The sequence below is a fragment of the Sphaeramia orbicularis genome, chromosome 18 (genome assembly GCF_902148855.1).
Source record: "Sphaeramia orbicularis chromosome 18, fSphaOr1.1, whole genome shotgun sequence".
NCBI classification, from domain to species: Eukaryota; Metazoa; Chordata; class Actinopteri; order Kurtiformes; family Apogonidae; genus Sphaeramia; species Sphaeramia orbicularis.
Genome location: NC_043974.1, coordinates 41,902,000 through 41,921,940, shown reverse-complemented (window position 1 = coordinate 41,921,940; position 19,941 = coordinate 41,902,000). Strand labels below are relative to the sequence as shown.

Sequence of the window (19,941 nt, the reverse complement as noted above, 5' to 3'; positions counted from 1 at the left end):
AGTAAATTAAATATGAATAAATACTTGATTTTCTTTGAAAAAAGGCAAAATATCGATGATGATAATATTATAACAAGCGGTGATCAATCACTAAAGAAAGGTTAAATAGGGAGAAAAATTCATGTGGGAAGCGCCACAAAAGTAATAATGGGTCTTTGTGGCTAAATATATGTGTGTAATCATATGTATGGAAACACTGTTAAAGATGCTGTAACTCCAGAATGGGGACAAGAAGGACACATTTGACAAAACAGAGAAATAGTTTAACATTTTTTAAATATCAGAATGAGAATCAGAATCAGCTTTTTTGGTCAAGTATGTGAACACATACAAGGAATTTGGCTTCGGTTTTTACATTGCTCACACCATACAGTTCTGACATGAACCCAGACAACAAGTGGACCAGGACACAATATAGACCAGTGGTTCCCAACCTTTTCTGGCTCGTGACACCATTTCAACATCAAAAATTTCTGGCGACCCCAGACATTCAGAACAGAGACATTCTGTTTTTGCTAAAATTAATTTGCTTTTAATCATGTAATAGTTTGCTATATTATGTTGCAAATAAACATTAATTTTAGAGGACATTTAGTCTATATAATGTATATTATTATGGACAGAGGCAGAAAAGTCAGGTGTAGATTACTGCACAAAGTGAGAATTTGATTTTCCTTGGTCAGGATATGTCCAGTCAGTCCAGCTTGGATTTACAAGGCTGACAATTAATACTGAACAAACAAGAACTCAAACTATGAATTATGAAAGAGCTGCAGCATCTGAAACTGACCACAATGAACATTTGACAGATAAACAGAACCACAGTGCTTCAGTTTCAGCTTCACAGTTCATCATGTCTTTTTTGTATTGGGATTGTCTCTCTCAACTCACCAGATATTTTTTATTAGTAAGTTTTTGATTTATTTTTATCAATTACTAGAAATTTCAGGTGACCCCATTTGAATTCCAGGCGACCCCACATGGGGTCCCAACCCCAAGGATGAAAAATACTAATATACACAAACAGTCCACTGGAGACAGAGACAACAATGGGTTGAGATTTACAATAGATTTACAATGTAATATGTACAGAGTGCAAAATGGAGTTTTTATACAGTGAGTGGGTGTGTGGGCCCGGTCTATTAAAAATATATGTATATGTGTATATTATTTACAGTGGGTTTTTACATTGTAATATGTACAGAAAGTGCAAATTGAAGTATTTATACAGTGAGTGGATATGTGCAGGAATACAGTCTGTAAAAATCTATGTTTATGTATATATTTAACCCTTTCATGCATAGTGGTCACTACAGTGGACAGCTATTCTACAGCTGTTCTTTTGTATATTCATTAATTTTGCTGTTTTAGTTCCATGTCAGCCAACACAAGGGACACTTATGCATCACCCTATACACTGCAATTCATACCGTTATTGTAAATTTGCTGTTCTTTATAAACCTAATCTGCAGTGATATGTTTAAATGTAAAAAAAAAAATTGCTTGATATTGTTATTAGACTGTAATTACCAGCTTTTTTTTTTTTAACAAAGAGGTGTTTTCTTTTGCATATTATCTCCATGAAGTGAGTAATAACTAGTATTAGAGTATGTTAAAATGTGACAAAACATCAGATTAGCAACATTAAAAATGTTTTCACACAGTATATCAGTAAATACATGTTATACATGTTTCTTTGCTTCAAAAATTAAACGCATGGTGTCCAGCTGAGTGGATATTTTTGCAACTCCATAAAAAATAGGTTCAGAATTTTTTTTTTTTTCAATTGCATTGTTTTTTAATGCCTAAAGAGGAATAAAAATACTCAGGAAAAAAAAAAATCTTGATTAAAGTTTTCATAATTCATGCATGAAAGGGTTAAATCACTGTAGTTCAAATACAGTTTTTTACATAGTGCAAATTAGTCAGTTTTAAATAAGTCTAATTTGAAGTTTGTTTAAGTTTAATTTGGTTAACCCTCTGGTTTCCCGTCCAGCAAGGCCCTTACTAAGCACCAAGTGTGCTATTTTGGCACACTTGTGGAATAATGTCAATAAAATTTTCATACAGTTTGTTTTTAATTCTTTTACACTTTTTTCTATTTCATCAACTTGAGCCATAAATAAAAATACCAAATACTCAATAATTGTCACATTTTTTTTAACCCTTTAAATGCTGTGTTTGTAATGTAAACAAACCTCTTTTTTTGGATGCAAGAAACACAAAAAATATTTTTTTCCAATATACTACATAAAAAGTGGATCATATATTATTTGATTTTTGCAGCCTGGCATATGTCAATGATTAACTCCAGCATTGGTTAATTTGCATTATTATTTTTGGCGCTAGGTCAAATGTTCACAAATACTAGTATCTGTCACCAAGTGTGCGTAAAATGCACACCTATAAATCAAACTATTAAATTTTATACATTGATTTATTTTTCTGCACTAATTTGATTTTATTTTTGTAAATCAAGGTCAGTCCTAATCATACATATCAAATGGAAGAAATAGTGCATTTTAGGCACACTTGGGAGACAGATGCTAGTCTGGTAATTTTCTTTTGTTTACAATGTGCACATTTTAGTCGGTTGCCAAAATTTTAAAGATCATGCAAAAATGAACAACTTTTGAATTCTAACCTTATTTAAATTGTGAAAAATAATATGAAGTTTTTTAAAACAAAGGGGAAACTGTGCCTGAAAGGTGCACCCGGATACAGGAGGGTTAATTTGAAAGAGAAAAATTAATTTGGAACAGACACAAAAGTAGCGCTGGGTCTTTATGGTAAAAAAAATAAAATAAAAAAAAAAAATAAAAAAAAAGCTGCTTCTCTGTCGTCACGCAGTCTTGACAAAACCCGTGTTCACATCTGGAGGAGGACCCAGAGGAAACTCCGTCTCCCCCTCTCTCTGCCTCTCTTTCAGTCCGTACCACGTCCACACCAGAGGACGCAGATATGATGTCCGTGAACGCCTCCTCAGCCTTCCTCTGTGCAGTTTGATGCTTTTTTTTTTTTTTTTTTTTTTTTTTTTTGCACTTTTACAAGTTGACTGAAGAGGAGTTTTGTTGCCTGTGAAAAGTGTCTATGAGGACCAGACAAAGTTTTCTGCCTCCACTTTTAAAAGCATAGCAGGAGTAGAGTCGATCCCCTTCTGTTTTCCACTTTTCTCGTCCTTGTGCGGACTTCGGGTTAGTTTGGCGTACTTTTCGGGGACGTACAGTGTGCAGACCCCACAATGCTGCTCCAGCTGCTTGCCCTGGCCTGTGGTCTGTGCTTTGGTTTAACCTCCGTCACTGCCAATGTGCTCAAAGCCGAGGTAAGACACAAGAAACTTCAACAAAACTAATGATACTTAAACTCAGCATATGTGTGTCTGCATGTGTGCAGAGCTGTGGTTTGGCAGCAGCATGTATCTTTGTCCCTTCCAAACACTTATTTTCTTGATTTCCTCCTTGTTATCTGCTCTTCCTTTAGTTTTTTGTTCCAATAAACCCCTAAAAAAATCCTTCTATTTTATTTTGATCTTTCCTCCCTTCATTTTCATCACTTTTCATCTTGTTTTCCTACAACTTGAAAAGGCTTTTTGAGGAAACACTCACCAGTAACAGTTTTATTTAGATGAAATCTGGAAGACAAAACTCCCATAGTTACCTCATCTGGATTAAAGGTGTAGAGCCGAAGATGAAAAATATAAAGACAAACACACTTTATATTTGCAGAGATGGAAAATAAGTGCAAGTTTTCATGGTGTTTGACATTGAGTATTTTTCTAACAACTTTTACATTTATTCCTCTCTACTTACATTTTCAAAACAGAGTTCTTGCTTAAGTTTTAAAGTATTTAAAAAGGATTTATGGGTTATTTATTGCTTGCATCATTATGTGCGATCTATTTCTATCTAAACAGGACATTTACACAAAGATAAAATGATGCCTTGGTGAATTTATAGGTATATTACACATGACAAAAACATTGTAAGAGGAGTGACAACTGTTAAATGATGTAAAAGACAACACAAGTAAAATAAAAAATAAACAAATAAGGTATGTAACAAGTGATAATGAGATGAAAACAACATAAAAGATGTGACAAATCACAAATATCATAAAGGATGAAACAAAGGGACGCGACAGTTACAAAAGGCAGAAAAAATGACAGAAGATGAAAAATTGAGGTTAATGTTCATTATTTTCATTATTTTTAGTGGTTGTTTTAAGTTTGATTTGAAGTTACAATGGTTTAATTTTCACATTATATTAATATGACATGTGGTTCAGTTTATTTTGCACACAGACACTAGAAATGTCCTTAAAAAGCCGACTGTTAACTTTTATACTATGAGGTAAAATATTTTGCTGTATATTATTATATATTTTTCAGAATCTGGACATTGTCACCTTCCAGTGGTAAAGCTGTTGAATCAGTACCTCTACTTTTACCACAGTCTGATTTTAAAAAACATCTGTACATTTAGCAAAGACAGTGTGGACATCTGCTCCCTCTGGTGACAGCTGCTCTACATTGTCTTTATCATGTTTTTGTCTGAAGGATGTGTTTTTAAATGTGTGTACATGCTCTGATTTCTGGTTAAAGTCTAGTCTTTAGGACTTTAAAGTCTAAAGTGAGTCTAAAATCCTCAGGGTGTGTGGGGGTGGGGGGGGGGTTAATGGTTTTCATCTGCTTGGGTAGACTCTGCACTCACAAGCTGGACATAGGCAGTGTTGGGAGTAACGCTTGACAGAAGTAATGCATTACAGTAATTGATTACTTTTTTCTGTAATGCAGTAGTGTAAGGCATTACTAATCAATTTTCAGTAATATTTTACTTGGTACATGTTCAATAGTGCTCGCGTTACAACACACTTTTCGACTATAAGTTGATTGCTCAAATGAAAAAGCAAAAATAAAACAGCAAGACCGCGAGACCTTAAAAGAGTGATATTTTGCTTTTTTTAAAAATGGAATTATGCATTTTCAAACATTTCCCTGTGGTCTACATAAAGTGTAAATGCTCTGCTTGGGTCTGAATTCTTCATTAATTCAACTCCACAGGTCCATCTTCAGCCCTATTTCTGAGTAATGACACCAGAAAGGTGGTTTAGAGCACTGGGCCTTTAAATGCATATGAGCCACTTTAGGCCCCGCCCCCTCCAGGTTGTTGGCTGTGCTGCTCTGTCCTGTTCAGCCACTTGTGTTCATTAAATACAACCAACAACTGGACATTGTAGGTAATCAGCTTGAAGTTTGAACATATTTTCAGTTTTTACTACAATCGCTGAAGCTGACAATTATGTCGTACTTGAAGAAATGTTCATCGGAAGTCTTGACCTTATATGTGCAAATGTCGTGATGTAACTAGTTATAAAACGTAACAAATTAAGCAGGAATTAAAACCGGTTGTAGAAATCCACTCAATTTCTGCCAAAATGAATATAAAGATAGCTTTGCAGCACCTGGAGGGTTCAAATTCAAAGTTTATGAACTTTTAGCGTCCAAATACACAAATAAATGAACCAAAGACTAATAAAAGTGGGTTTAACTAAATATGACCCCTTTAAGGAATCAAAAATGCAACAGTAAAGTTCTATTTCCTGTTGGTGTTCAGGCAGTGGGTGAAGATGGCAGAAGACAGTCCATTGTCCACATGGACGTATGCTCATTACTAACCTTAACCCTGCTTTACAGAAGCTAGTTAGCATGACCCCTGTGATCAGCAATGATAAGGTAATTGTCATGGGTTCTACTGCACATGTGCCATATATGACTAGAGTCTGTATGTAACTCAGAAGTAATACAGGAGTCATGTAACGCATTACAATTCAGAGACAGTAATATACAGGGTGGGGAAGCAAAATTTACAATATTTTGAGGCAGGGATTGAAAGACAGTGTATGACCAATTAGTTTATTGAAAGTCATGAGAAATTATTTGCCACAAGAAAATTGACATAATAGAAAATGTTTTTATTCTATGTGTCCTCCTTCTTTCTCAATAACTGCCTTCACACGCTTCCTGAAACTTATGCAAGTGTTCCTCAAATATTCGGGTGACAACTTCTCCCATTCTTCTTTAATAGTATCTTCCAGACTTTCTCGTAATAGTTTTGCTCATAGTCATTCTCTTCTTTCCATTATAAACAGTCTTTATGGACACTCCAACTATTTTTGAAATCTCCTTTGGTGTGACGAGTGCATTCAGCAAATCACACACTCTTTGACGTTTGCTTTCCTGATTACTCATATGGGCAAAAGTTTCTGAAAAGGTATGGATAATAGTGTTGGGTATGATTATGACATCAATATATGTTTGGTTTCAAAACAATTGACGTAGTGCCTGCTGAGAAAAAACAACTAAATGTTCATTGTAAATTTTGCTTCCCCACCCTGCAGGTATGGGAAATAGGTAAGGAATTACTGTTAAATAACAGTAACAAGTAATCTGTAATGTATTCCAGTTTAGAAGTAACTTGCACAACACTGGACATAGGCGTCCTGTCTGAAGGCTGAAGACACCAAACTGCAGTCTAGCTCTAAACTGAACAACATATTTTGTCATCAGCTCTGAAAATGATTAGGTGCACACACTGTGGGCGCCTCCAGTCTTGGTCTATGGGACATCTACTCTAAAGGTAGTCAACAGCCCCTGAATGTACCTGCTGACATCACTGATAACATCAGTAACATGCAGTAATGACAATGGCAGAACATACATCAACATTAGGTTCCTTTAAGTCATACAATCAGGAAGTGCAAATACAAGGTGTTGGTCTGTAAAAGGACAGGATGCACCACTAACAGCGCACAGTCACGGGAAATTGATTCACAGAGCAAAAAAGCCCATTAGTAGGAGTTGAAGAAAACCCAGTGTTACTGTTGGTGGACACAGGATATGTGGAGGACCTTAGTCACTGACCACAAGATGCTGGCGTGTGAGTCAAGCCAGACGTGGAGGAGAAGTCAGACAGTTTACAAGAGGCCACAGGCAGCTGGTCTCCAGAGGCGACCACACCGACACACTGATTAATGTCTGTAAACAAAGTGAGAAAACACCGCTGTTTACTCTAGTGTCCTGTTTAGCAGCTGTAAAACAACATCTTAAGCATTATAGCAGCAGTATATCAGTTCATGGCTGAAATAACAATAGCCTGCAGTGCTGCTTTTAACATAAGAAACAACATATTAAAAAAAAATGTAGAGGTTAGAGGTGGGTGATGTGGTCAAAATGTCCTATCGCAGTACAATACAATAATTGTTCTTTAAAGTCAATTAAGAAAGGATTTAAGCATACTGTACTTCATCATAGTTGATTATTCTTTTTTCATTTGGATCTTCCATTCAAATAGTTCCTGCTCAGAATCACTCCATTCTGTTTTCTCATCTTCACGCATATAGAAAAACACAAAGCAGCAGTAGAGCATAATATGAGACAATATACACACTTTTTAATGACACATGGTATATATCATATTGCTCAACCCCAGTAGAGGTGGAAATTAAAGTCACTTTCAATAATATACATGATACACTGACATTATCACAGCAGTTTTTGTCTTTTTTTGAAAACCAGTTAATGCATTTATTATATTATTGACTGTATTATTTAGTGGCTTCTAGTGGTGAAGGTGCATATTGCAGCTAAGTGAACACCACTCATCTCACTATTCCCTATGTTGGAAAACTAAAAATGGGAAAAATAAAGACCCTCGAAGGACCTAGTGTTTTTTTGTTGTTTTTTTTTTTGTTATAGGGACACATTAGTAACAGCCATGCATAATGCAGCCGGTACCATCACTTTCTGATGACATTTTTGTTATATTTCAAAACTTTTCTTTAAATTTCCCTGGTAATCTGATTGGACCACAATAGCTGAAGAAGATTAAAGGTAAAAAAAAAAAAAAAAAAAAGTTCACTTGATTTATTATCCTTATAGGGAAATTCAGTTTTCACATTTTACCCATAGTCACACTCTGAGCACCCAGCATTAGTATTTGTAATTATTAGTACATTATTAGTACATTAGGAGCAGTGAGCGGCCGTTGAAGGCACTCAGGAACCAAGTCCAGATCTTTATCAGTATTTTTTATCAAGGACACTTACAGGAGAATTCTAACATATATATAGCTGTTTTTGATGGTGGAGAAACTGGAGGACCCAGAGGAAGGACAGGAAAACTCATCACAGTAACACCCTGGTCCAACTGGGAATCCAATGTGGAACCTTCTATGCTGTGAAGCACAAGTGCTAACCACTACGCCTACTCCTTTAAAGACAAAAAGTAGAAATGATGTTCTCATAAACTACATTATAAGGACAGACTGGGAAAGCCACCGATGTGTGTGTGTGGTTAACAAGCCACTGTTATTGGAACAATGGTTGAGGATCAAAACATGTAGTACCATATTCTGTTGAAAATTACTTACTGAGTCACATATGTGTTCAGAAAATATCATGAAACAATATTTGAAGATCATTTTGGTTTGATTCAGCTGCTCATCACCTTTAATAACAGCAAAGTTATTTGCTGAGTATAACAGCTAAGTAGTTTCGGATCAAGCTAGCTGTTAATGCCAATAAAAAACTTACTTCTATCTAAGGTTTAGTCACTGTTTTACATCATGACGCTCTGGTTTCTGAGGTAAATATCCAATTTATTGTTTTAAAAAAGCCATGAAATAATGTTGAGAAGGTAGTTTTAGTTCAAAGCAGCTTTAACCCTTTCATACATGAATTTTGAGAACTGTAGTTGAGATGTTTTTCATGAGTGTTTTTATTCCTCTTTAGGCATGAAAAAACAATGCAACTGAATTTTTTTTTTTTTTTTTTTAAAAACCTGTTTTTTTATGAAGGTAGATTTGTTTCTTTATTGCTTTAACTAAAAAACAAAAATTCAATTTAAAAAAAGTGTTCAAATGAAAAAAAAAAATTATGACCAAAAAAATTGCATTTGAACACTTTTTTTGATTGAAGTGAAAAAATATTTTTTATTGATTTTTTTTTTTTTTTTTTTTTTTTTTATGAAAATATTTTTTTTGGTTAAGGTAATAAAGAAACAAATCTACCTTCATAATTTTTTGTGGAGTTCCAAACATGTCCATTCTGCTGGACCTCATGTGTTTAATTTTTGAAGGAAGGAGTGCAATACCAGAAAGTGATATACTGTGTGAAAACTGTAAAATCAAAACATTTTTAATACAGCTAATCTGATGTTTTCTCACATTTTATCATATTCCCAATTTTTATTAGCAATTGATTTACACTCAAACATGTCACTGCAGAATCAGGTTAATCAACAACAGCAAAGTTACAGTAATGGTCTGAATGTCAGTGTATTATTATGGGATGGTGCATAAGCGTCCACTGTGTTGGCTGACATGGAACTAAAACAACAAAACCCATAAATATATTAGAGAACAGATGCAGAATAGCTGTCCACTGTAGTGACCACTATGCATGAAAGGGTTAATAGCTAGCTTCCTAAGTAAGATAAGCTAACTGCTAATCCTAAAATCCTCATTTATGTGTCTGTTTAGTTAAGTTTTTATGTGTTTAATCAAATTCTAATGCGGATCAACGAAGCAAACTCTGGTCCGCCAAATACTGTAGGTCTCAAGCGAACCAAATGCAGGAAGCGGACTACAGTGCAGGGCATTGTGGGTAAACACAAGTGAAATAAAGACTCGTGTCAAGGGACGATTTGAATCTCAGGATGATGTGAGTCATGTACACGTAGAAGAGTTTACCTGTCGGCCATCTTTTACGAGTAGCTACAGCAACCTCGCTTGGACAAATCACTGTTATATGAGTCAAATTATGTTAAAATACAGAGACTGTGGCTTCAAGTAGTATCTTTCTGGGATCAGAAGTGATTTTGAGAGTCAATTTATATGCCTAGTATTTCTTTCACAGCTGAGAGCCTATCCCGCTAACAAATGTTGTGATCTAAATCTGATCTGTAACACATTGAAACAACATTAAACAGTCAATCAAATGATTAAATGGTTTATTAATAACAATACATTTTATTTATAAGCGCCTTTCAAGACACCCAAGGACACTGAACAACAAGATAAAACAAACAATGCATAATATACAAAGAAGTAAACAAATAGATAAAAGAATAATTCCGATATATAGAAATGAAGATGTAAAATGGAGAGGAAAACTTATGGGGGGTAGGCTGCTCTGAAAAGGTGAGTTTTGAGGTTGAGGTTTACGAAGAAAATACGTGTATTTGTGTGTTTCTTTTGTCACACTGCTGCACTTTTTGGCTGCGTTTACCTCCATCTTCCCAATGATTCGAACAAAATTGTGGGAAATCTGTCCTACCGCTCCGTTCATAGTGTGGTCCTGAAAAATCAACGTTTTGAGGACCGTTCCATCTAATCAAAAATCAGGACAACACTACCCCTTCACGTGTACATGCAAAACGGAGGGGTAGGGGTAAGGGTACGGGGGAGGGGCCAAGGGGTGAATTGGGATTGGGCCTTAAAATATTAGTGCTTGACTTCAAAGTATTGATTATGCATCACAAGAGGAAGTATTATGGTATTTTGTCCCACCGCTAATTGAAAGTGAAGGCCTTGTCTGGTGGTAAAGGACAGTTTTTTGTGTTTTTTTTATTGTACAGGACAGTTTTATCCACAGTGAACGTGGTGCAGTGGTGCAGTCATACACATACAGTCAGCCCTGATGCAGAAAGAGGATCAGCCTTAATTATGGGGTTTGGATTACATCACCTGTTAGCAGTATATGAAACCTGTGATCAAAAGATAGACTAGTCTGTGTGTTGAAAGTAGACTAAATTGGAAAGAAAAGGCAAAATAACAATTGAGCGGAGACATTTTTAATTCACACGGATGACGGCCTGGCTGTATTAACAGAAGTCAGCATGAGGAAACTGAAAAAGGAGGAATTTGGTGGTTTATCTGTGTTGCTTCATATCTGAACATCCCTGTCTGACTTCAGTCTGACGCATGTAATCCACACCACAAAGTAAAATTGGAGCAAAAGTGGAATTAAACCACTGCTTGCAAAAATTCTGTACCTTTGCATCCTCCAGCATCTGTTTCCATTTACCTTATTTGCCTTGTCTAACCTTTCTCTACTTAAATAAAATGCTTAGTTGGACCCTGTGAGCGGAGGAAGTGGACAGTAATGAAAACAGCTCAGTCTAAAACAGGATTTAGGTGCAAAAAAAAAAAAAAAAAAAACTTGGGGAAATTTCCTCTTGCCATATCGAGACACATGTCTTGTGATCCCAGCAGAGGCTTACTTACAGATCCGATCAAAACACATCTGGCTCTAATTCCCTTTATCTCAACTAGAGCCGCTGCTGATGTAGCATCAAAGAAGAGGCTCTGGTTCATGCTGCTCGACAGGCGGTGGCTGTCACTGAAGAATTGTCCAAATAATCAGCTGAATCGGATTTAATGAGAAACTGGTGGACTTCAAGGGAGGAAGAGAGCTTATCTTTTCCACAGCAGAAAAAAACACAAGGTCCTCCTTCGGTAGAAAAACAGGAGAGAGCGTTTAAACCATGACATAAGTGAGCGCTGAAGGCTTTGGCCCACAGGTTTTTGGTCTCAGGTGCTCAGCTGGCAGCATTTGACTGAAGCTAAAGGCCAGATGGGCTGATCCAGACTGGAGGAATTTACTCAAGTACTGTTTTCAAATACTCAGAGTCAGCTTTATTGTCATTCAAACCATGTGACATGATTGAAGCAAAACATACTTCCTCAGGTCTCAGTGTATACAGCATATTGTCACTTTCAGATGGAAACCTCCTATGTCCAAAACGGTTATTTATGTATGTTCTGAACAAATTAGAGTTAAGAGGTGTTGTCCCATGCCGATTTCAACACTTTTCATTGGTTAAATATCTCTAAAACCGTCAGGCCAATGTGAAGAATGACCAATAGAATCGTTTTATTCTTGTTAGACAGACTCAGTCTCTGCCTGTCTTTAAATCGCGTCAAAAAACACTCTGTTTCTCGTTGGCTTTTAATCAATGAGTGAGATGGTTTGGGGTTTTTTTTGTTTTATGTTTCCCAAGTTGTTTTTACCAGATTTTAATTTGTCTTTGTTTTTATCATGGTTGTATTTTGTTTTTAGCCTGCTTTACACCCAGTGTTATCTATGCTTTTACATATTTATTTCCTTGTTTTATGATTCATGTATGGCACTTTGGCCAGCTGTAAAGTTCTTAAAGTGCTTTAGAAATAAAGTTGGTATGGTATGGTATGGTTTTATGACCAAGACATGACTGAAAATGGACTTACAAGGTTTCCACCCAACAGCAATATTACATAACATTTAAATAATAAATTATAGAATAGAATAGAATAGAAAATACCATAAAATCCTTCAAATTAGAATAAAAATAAACTCAAGTACGTAAATACGGAGTCTGTAAATGTTCCTTTATGGGTTAAATTTTAAATTCTCCTACTTAAAATAACTTTTTAAAAACCCACTTGGTTTCACTGGAAAACACCTTGTCTCAAAGCTAAAAACAGAACTGTAAGCTGAAACCTTCGGACTTTCTACAGATTTGTTTCTTTAGTGACAGTGACAGTACAATCCTTGACATGCATTAGGTTTGGTTGCAGCTATTTTGTCGCCTATTTGGCTAAAAATTCTATAAAACCCTCTTACCATTCTGTCACTGAAGAGATCTGAGAGGAAACTAGACCAGTGGACACAGGATGGACAACCTGAGTGACTGACAGTGTGACGACCGTTTGATGTCAAAACTACGATACTTTTCTATGTATATTTTGTTCACTTGTGGATATGGACGTTAAAATTCAAGGGAATTTGTAATTTTTTTTAATTCAAATTTTTATTCAAAACAGTCTTATAACATATTACGCAGGACATCATTGGAACAAAGTACACCGTTTTCTTTCTTTTTTATTTTTTTTTAAAAGAAAAAAAAGGGTGTCAATGTTGCTCACTGAAAGAAAAAAAAAGTAATTTGTGATTCTTTGTTGCATGAAAAATGTCATATAAACATAGACTTTGCCGTGCGAAACACAACAGAAGAGTGACTCGTGATTCATGGTCATCCTACTTTGTAGAACAATAACATAAATAGTAATAATGATTATATATGCAAACATATTTGCATTTACTTACACACACTCACATTTATGTATGTGTATAAATGATTGTGGACGTGTCCATGAAACACACACACATGCAAAAAAAAAAACAGTAATTGTGTAATTTTATAAATCCAATTGACCAGTCAGTGGTGTTGTGTTAGCTGTGTCAAGTGCAACCATTTTTTCAGAATTAATTGGCATAATGTGAATGCACATCAGAAAACATATTGGGCATAAACATGATATTTGTTTAAGTCACATCAGACAGTGGTGAAAAAGATCCATGATCCAACAATAGTCATCATCCCAGAATGGTGCTTTTTGCAGCCTTTTGGATAAAGGCTTGCAAACTCATGCAAACATCTGGTTATATTGAATTAACTGCAACTTACGTGAGATGGAATGTGGATCCAAATCATCACCACAGTAATGAAACACTTTATGCAGCAGTGTGAAATGAGATAGTTTTGTGGTTTTTCACCTGTTTGACGGTTTAGAGGTGTAAATGGAGCAAAAAAACACACCATGCAGCACTGGTCTGAGCGCTAACTGGGTCACAGACGCCAAGAAATGAAGGCAATGTGAGATTTAGACACTCATGACCAGAATTCTCAGTATTTTCCGTTGGCAAAGAATGAGAGGAACAACTGAGTCAGTGGCTCAGATTTAAATTCAGTCATAGTCCATTCCCCTCTCTCCCCTCACTTTTCTTTTAACCGCTCTTAATGTCTTTACCTCTCCTTCTCCAGACTAACTGCACTTCAGATCATCTTCTACCGTCCTTCACGTTTCTGCTTTGGTTCTTTCTTCATTCCTGGTGGGAACACAGGAAATAAAGCAGTTTAGAAGTTGGGGAGCTTTCAAAATGGAGTTTGAAACTAATAGTGTTTTGACAGTTGGCAGCAGTCCTGTGGTCTCTCATTATACTTTTTTTTTTTTTTTTTTTACATATTTCTGTACTGCAAAGTGTGTCAGTGAGGAAAATCTGCAGCTGTGTTGTCTGACTGTTTGTCTATGTTTGTATGAACTGCCTAAAGTGATTAAACACACCTTAGACATCATTTACTATAAACTTATTTGACTTATTTATATTGTGCTTTGCTTAAACAGCATTACAAAATGACACATCTGTTCACCAATGTACACCCACCAGCGTGGAACTGTAAAAATTCCTTAATTGGTAAAAACCTGTGCAGACTTGACCACCTCCTTCACCTGTTCATTGAGCAATATGCACGTCATAAATGCATCATCACGTTGTGGTTTTACCACAGCAGCTATAAATGTGGGGGATTTTTGTCAGTTATTTTATATAGTCGTTCAGAGGAACTAGTGGTGTGCTATTTTTGCAGTACATCCAGGAAACAACTGACTGTCATGAGAATGTGAATGTGGGCAAGAGTGTGTGACAACGGGTGGCATGTCCTGTGAGGCATTTACTGCTCAGCATCACAGACTTCTGACACATATCACAACTCACACCTCATTCACACACCACACTGTATTATACTATACTATATTATACTTTACTGTACTATACTACACTATACTACACCATATACTATACTATACTATACTGTACTATACCATATACTATACTATACTGTACAGTATTATACCATATCATACACTGTATAATACTGTACTGTACTATACCATACCATACACTATACTATACCATACTATACTATACACTATACTATACCCTATACTGTACTGCACTATACTATACTATACTATATTATACTATACACTATACTGTACTATACTATACTATACTGCACAGTACTATACCATACACTATACTATACTACACGATACTATACTATACTATACTCTATACTATACTATACTGTACTATACTGTACTGTACACTGTACTCTATACTATACTATACTATACTCTATTCTCTATACTATACTATACTATACTATACTATACTATACTATACTATACCAGACACTATTCTATTCTATTCTGTTCTATTCTATTCTATTCTATTCTATACTGCACAGAACTATACCATACACTATACTATACTACACAATACTATACTATATTGTACTGTATTATACCATACTGTGCTGTACTATACCATACCATACACTATACTATATTATACTAGACTATACCTTACACTATATTATACTATATTATGCTATACTATACACTATACTATACTATACTACACTATAAAATACAATACACTATACTATACTATAGTACTGTATAATATTACTAAAACTAATATTACTATAATAGGAGAAGGAAATTAAGAAAATATAACAAATACAAGTGATGATAATAATAATAATGATCTTCTGCGTACCTCTACTCATGTATAGCATTGTAAGGTCAGAGTCAGGTCACAGAATCCATGTATACATCACCACTTTACCAAAATTACAACTTCCACAACATTTACATCACGCATGCTGTTAAAAGTGTGTGCATTATGCTCTGAAGACCACACGTCACTCCACACACACACACTGCACAGACCCTGGGGTGTATTTACCAAAGCAGCAGCCAACCCTTTGACCACACATGGCCGTGCAGCGGACTACCCAGCTACCCCAAGGCCAACAATACCGGCCATGTACAAGTCTCAATAAATAGAAGCTTTGATGGTGACTGCTAGGAGTTCCAGGGAGGAGGGGTGCATGCTGGGATATCTGGCGTCTTAACCGGAGGTGGCGGTGTATGAAGGAGTAGTTTGGAACTAGAGGAGGTCTTGATGGTGTGGGGGAGATTTTTCAGGCAGTGGAGCAGAGTGTTTTTATAGAAGCAGACGCGTCACCACACTGGAGCCACAGGACACACTAGCAGCAGTCAGTACATGCACAGGGAGAATAAATTTAGTCGACGTTAGTGGTAGATTGACTGAGAAAGTCATCACATACATTAGATGCTTGAATAATCCAGAAAAATCTTGTAAAAATTGTGAGGGAAATAATGAGATAAATAGACAGACGGGGATCATGGTCATAAGTGAACCTTGTTCTCTGGTTTCTTCGCCCAGACAAGGCTAACAGTAGCTGTGTGTGTACTGGGAATGTAAAAACAGGTAGTTCTGCGCAGTCTCTGCATTTCCATCCCTCCCCCTGCTTTCCTCTTTACTTGTTAGTTAAAGTTTTAAGGAGAAAACCAGAAGCAATGAAGGGATAAGACAGATATATGAGGTTTAGATGACGCTGAAGAAGGAATTTAATAGTTTTAATTCCACCAGTTTAACCTGTAAAGACCCAAACATCCACCAGCGACCAAAACCATCCACTGATCTAAAATGTTTAATAACATCTGAACCATCAAACCTATCATTACGTGGAAATAATTCAAGTAAAATACAGTTTGTCACCTTTTCATGGTCATCAGATATGACCCATTTGGACGTTCAGAGGCTCCGTAGTTACCATGGAAACACCATCATCTTCAACAACATTGATTCACCAGTAAAACCCATGGAGTTAGATCAATGACAGTGGACTAAACCGCTTGATTTATGTTCAGTTAATGATATATTTGACTTCAGTTTTCTCTTTTTGATTTAATAACCCTCAACTTTAATTGGAGGTTTTATGAACATCAACATTATCAATAAAATACATGATTTAAACTGAAAAAACACAAAATACAGAGGATAATATTTTAATAAATGGTGATAAATCACTTAAGAAAGGTTAAAAAGGGGGAAAAATTCATGTTGGAACTACCACAAAAGTAACACTGGGTCTTTATGGTTAAATATGTGTGTGTAATCACATATATGGAAACACACTGTTAAATATGCTATTGAACTCCAGAGTGGGGACAAGGAGGACACATTTGACAAACAAAACAGAGAAATAGTTTAACATTTTTTAAATAAGTGTACTTTCTTTTAGTGAATTCAATGAGACTCATGTAGGTTCAGTAAGAAGCTGATGCCAGTGATGGGACTGTTACAAACTAGGCTCTAATGGAGAAAAAAATAACACTCTGCATGGACAAATATAAGATTAGTGTAATATACTGCATGTGTATATATACATATTATATATATTATGGTAGTGTGTGTTTTAAGAGATGCTAAACATTGTCTTTAAAAGTGCTTGTGCAGTCTTAGACCACCGGCAGTAGACAGTGGTAAGAATAGGCCAGACTTTCATGTGTAAAGATAAATAGTGGTGGTTTTGGTTGACATGAGGACAGACAGAGGCAATAAGATTTTAAGTTCTTGCTTTGAGGAACCCAAATGTAGCTGAAAATGTTTCTTTTTCCAGCATTAAAAGCGCCAGTTGTCTTTGGCTGTGACTGTGTAGGCAGCAGCTCTGGGTCATTGTGACTGAAATGACATCAGTGTTTCTGACTCGCGTGTTTTATTTGGCTTCAGTTCCTCTCTCATCTCTCCTTATGACCCCACAACAAAGTTTCCGAGTAATAAGTTGAGCATAAATCTGGGGACCTAAGAGCATTTGGTCTCGAGTTTTAAGAGTTTATAAATGGAATGATGTCAAAGTGACTTAAACGAGACAATAAATGTAATATGCTGGTGTATCCTCAGTGTGTGTTGGCTGCTGCTGAGGGCATGGATGTTAACACTGCTGTCACTGTAGGATAAAATCAGCCCGTCATACAAAAACCCACACATATATACACGCCCTTTGTCCCTGTATGCATCACGCATTCTGTGAAATACATCTGAGCTCAGAGATGCAGGTCCAAACAAGCGCTGAAAGTAGACAAAAACACACAGGTTCACACAAGTGGACGATCTCTATGTTGATTAAGATGTTTTTGTGTCGTTTTAGAGCTGGCAGACAGACTGACTGAGAAGATCACTGCTTATATTTACCCCACAGTCCAAAATAAAAGCCTCTTGTATCATAGCCTTCTGAATTTTGCCAAATACTTGTTTTTTTTCCATATTGTTTTAAAAAAATATATGTTAAATGCAGTTTTCCTAGTTTAATGTGATCATATAAATTGTATTGTATAAAGGATCATCAAGTCTATTATATTTTTCTTTATTTCACTTAATTTAAAGTAGTTTTGTACAAATAATTGAAAATGTGTCTATGGATATTATCAGTTTTTTCTCTAATGTTTCAAAGGATCGGTCACTCAAGTGGCCGATCCTGTCTTTGTTAAATTAAGATGTTTTGTGCGTTTTGAGTTATTTCTTGTATGTTTTAGAACTGGCAGTAGATCAGTTTACATGAACGCAACAGTCCAAAACAAAAGCCTCTTGTATCAAAACTTTTTGAATTTTGGCAAATACAGGTTTTTTTAAATATATATTATTTCTTTTAAATTATGTAGTTTTCATAGTTCAGCAATAAGATAAGATAAATGTTTATTGTCATTGCACCAATATACTATGTACATAGGACAATGAAACTGGAGCACTGCCCCCCACGGGGCAAAAGAGCAGGAATACAACAATAAAAACATATGCGATAATAAAAACAGAACTAAATATACACAGAATCTACAGTATGTGCAAAAATATGCATATGTGCAAAATAAGTAAATACAATGTATAAGAGAAAAGTAGTTTAATATGATCATATCAGTATTGTATTTTATATAGGATTATCAAGTCTATCATATTGTTCTTTTTTCACTCATTTTAAATCAGTTTTGTACAAATAATTGAGATTGTGTCTGTGAATCTTATCATTTTTTTCTCTAATGTCTCAGTTATTACTGGAGTTTGGCCTGTTGACATATGTTGACATATTTTTCGCATTATGCAAGCATGACTAACTGTTTAGGATCTTAGAAAAGTTTTCAAACAGACTTTTGTAGAAGCATTATAAACATGTATTTAACCTGCTTTGTACACACAATGACAGTAAAGGATGTTCCGTTGGAAATGTCTGTGCTTTCTTTGTGAATATCTACATTCATACAGCAGCTCATTCCTCTTTGTGTTCCTGTCTTTTTCCAGGCGTGGCTCCAGCAGTATGGCTACTTGCCTCCAGGTGATGTCAGAGCTCAGGCTATCCGCTCGCCCAAGTCAATCGAAACGGCGATAGCTGCCATGCAGAGGTTTTATGGCCTGACCGTCACCGGCTCCATAGACTCCAACACATTACAGTGAGTTCAGCTAAGACACATTAACCCATAAAGACCCAGTGCGAATTTAGTGTCAGTTCCCAAATGAATTTTCCTCTTGATTTAACCTTTATTAAGTGATTTATCACCACTTATTATAATATTATCCTCTGTATTTGGCCATTTTCACTGTAAATTATGTTTTTTTTTTTTATATTTCATTTCCTATACTTTGCTTAAATATTCATGAAATTTCAGAGTAAATTTAAATATTATTACATCAAAACAGAGAAAACTGAAGAAAAAGTGACTTTTTCAGCAAATATGTCATTAACTCAACATAAACCCAGTGTCTCCATCCACTGTCATTGATCTAACTTCATGGTTTTACACACACATATTTATATTTTATAAAGACCCAGTGCTACCTTTGTGGCAGTTCCCTCATGAATGTTTTGCATTTTAAGTGAAAAATCATGTATTTTCCTATATTTAATTCACTGATCATGTAGATTTTCATAAAAGCTCAGATTAAAGTTGACGGTTATTATATCAGAAACAGGGAAAACTAAAGAAAAAGTTACTTTTTCAGTGAAATATATCATTAATTGAACATAAACCCAGTGTGTCCATCCACTGTCACCGATGAATCAATGCTGTAGAAGATGGCGATGTTTCCACGTTCACTACGGAGCCTCGGAACGTCCAAATGGATCATATCTGATGACCATGAAAAGATGAAAAACTGCATTTAACACCAGTTATTTACATGTATTGATCAGATTAGTGG

The 19,941-nt window shown here is 35.6% G+C and overlaps 1 protein-coding gene across 1 annotated transcript in view; it reads left to right on the top strand.

Moving 5' to 3' along the window:
* The first annotated feature begins 2,911 nt into the window (after positions 1-2,911).
* mmp14a (matrix metallopeptidase 14a (membrane-inserted)) overlaps positions 2,912-19,941 on the top strand; it is a 31,857-nt gene continuing 14,827 nt past the window's right edge. The window contains exons 1-2 of the mRNA XM_030162146.1: positions 2,912-3,322; positions 19,045-19,193. Coding sequence (XP_030018006.1) covers positions 3,242-3,322; positions 19,045-19,193 — 230 coding nt within the window. The 5' untranslated portion in view covers positions 2,912-3,241. The remainder of the gene's footprint in view (positions 3,323-19,044; positions 19,194-19,941) is intronic.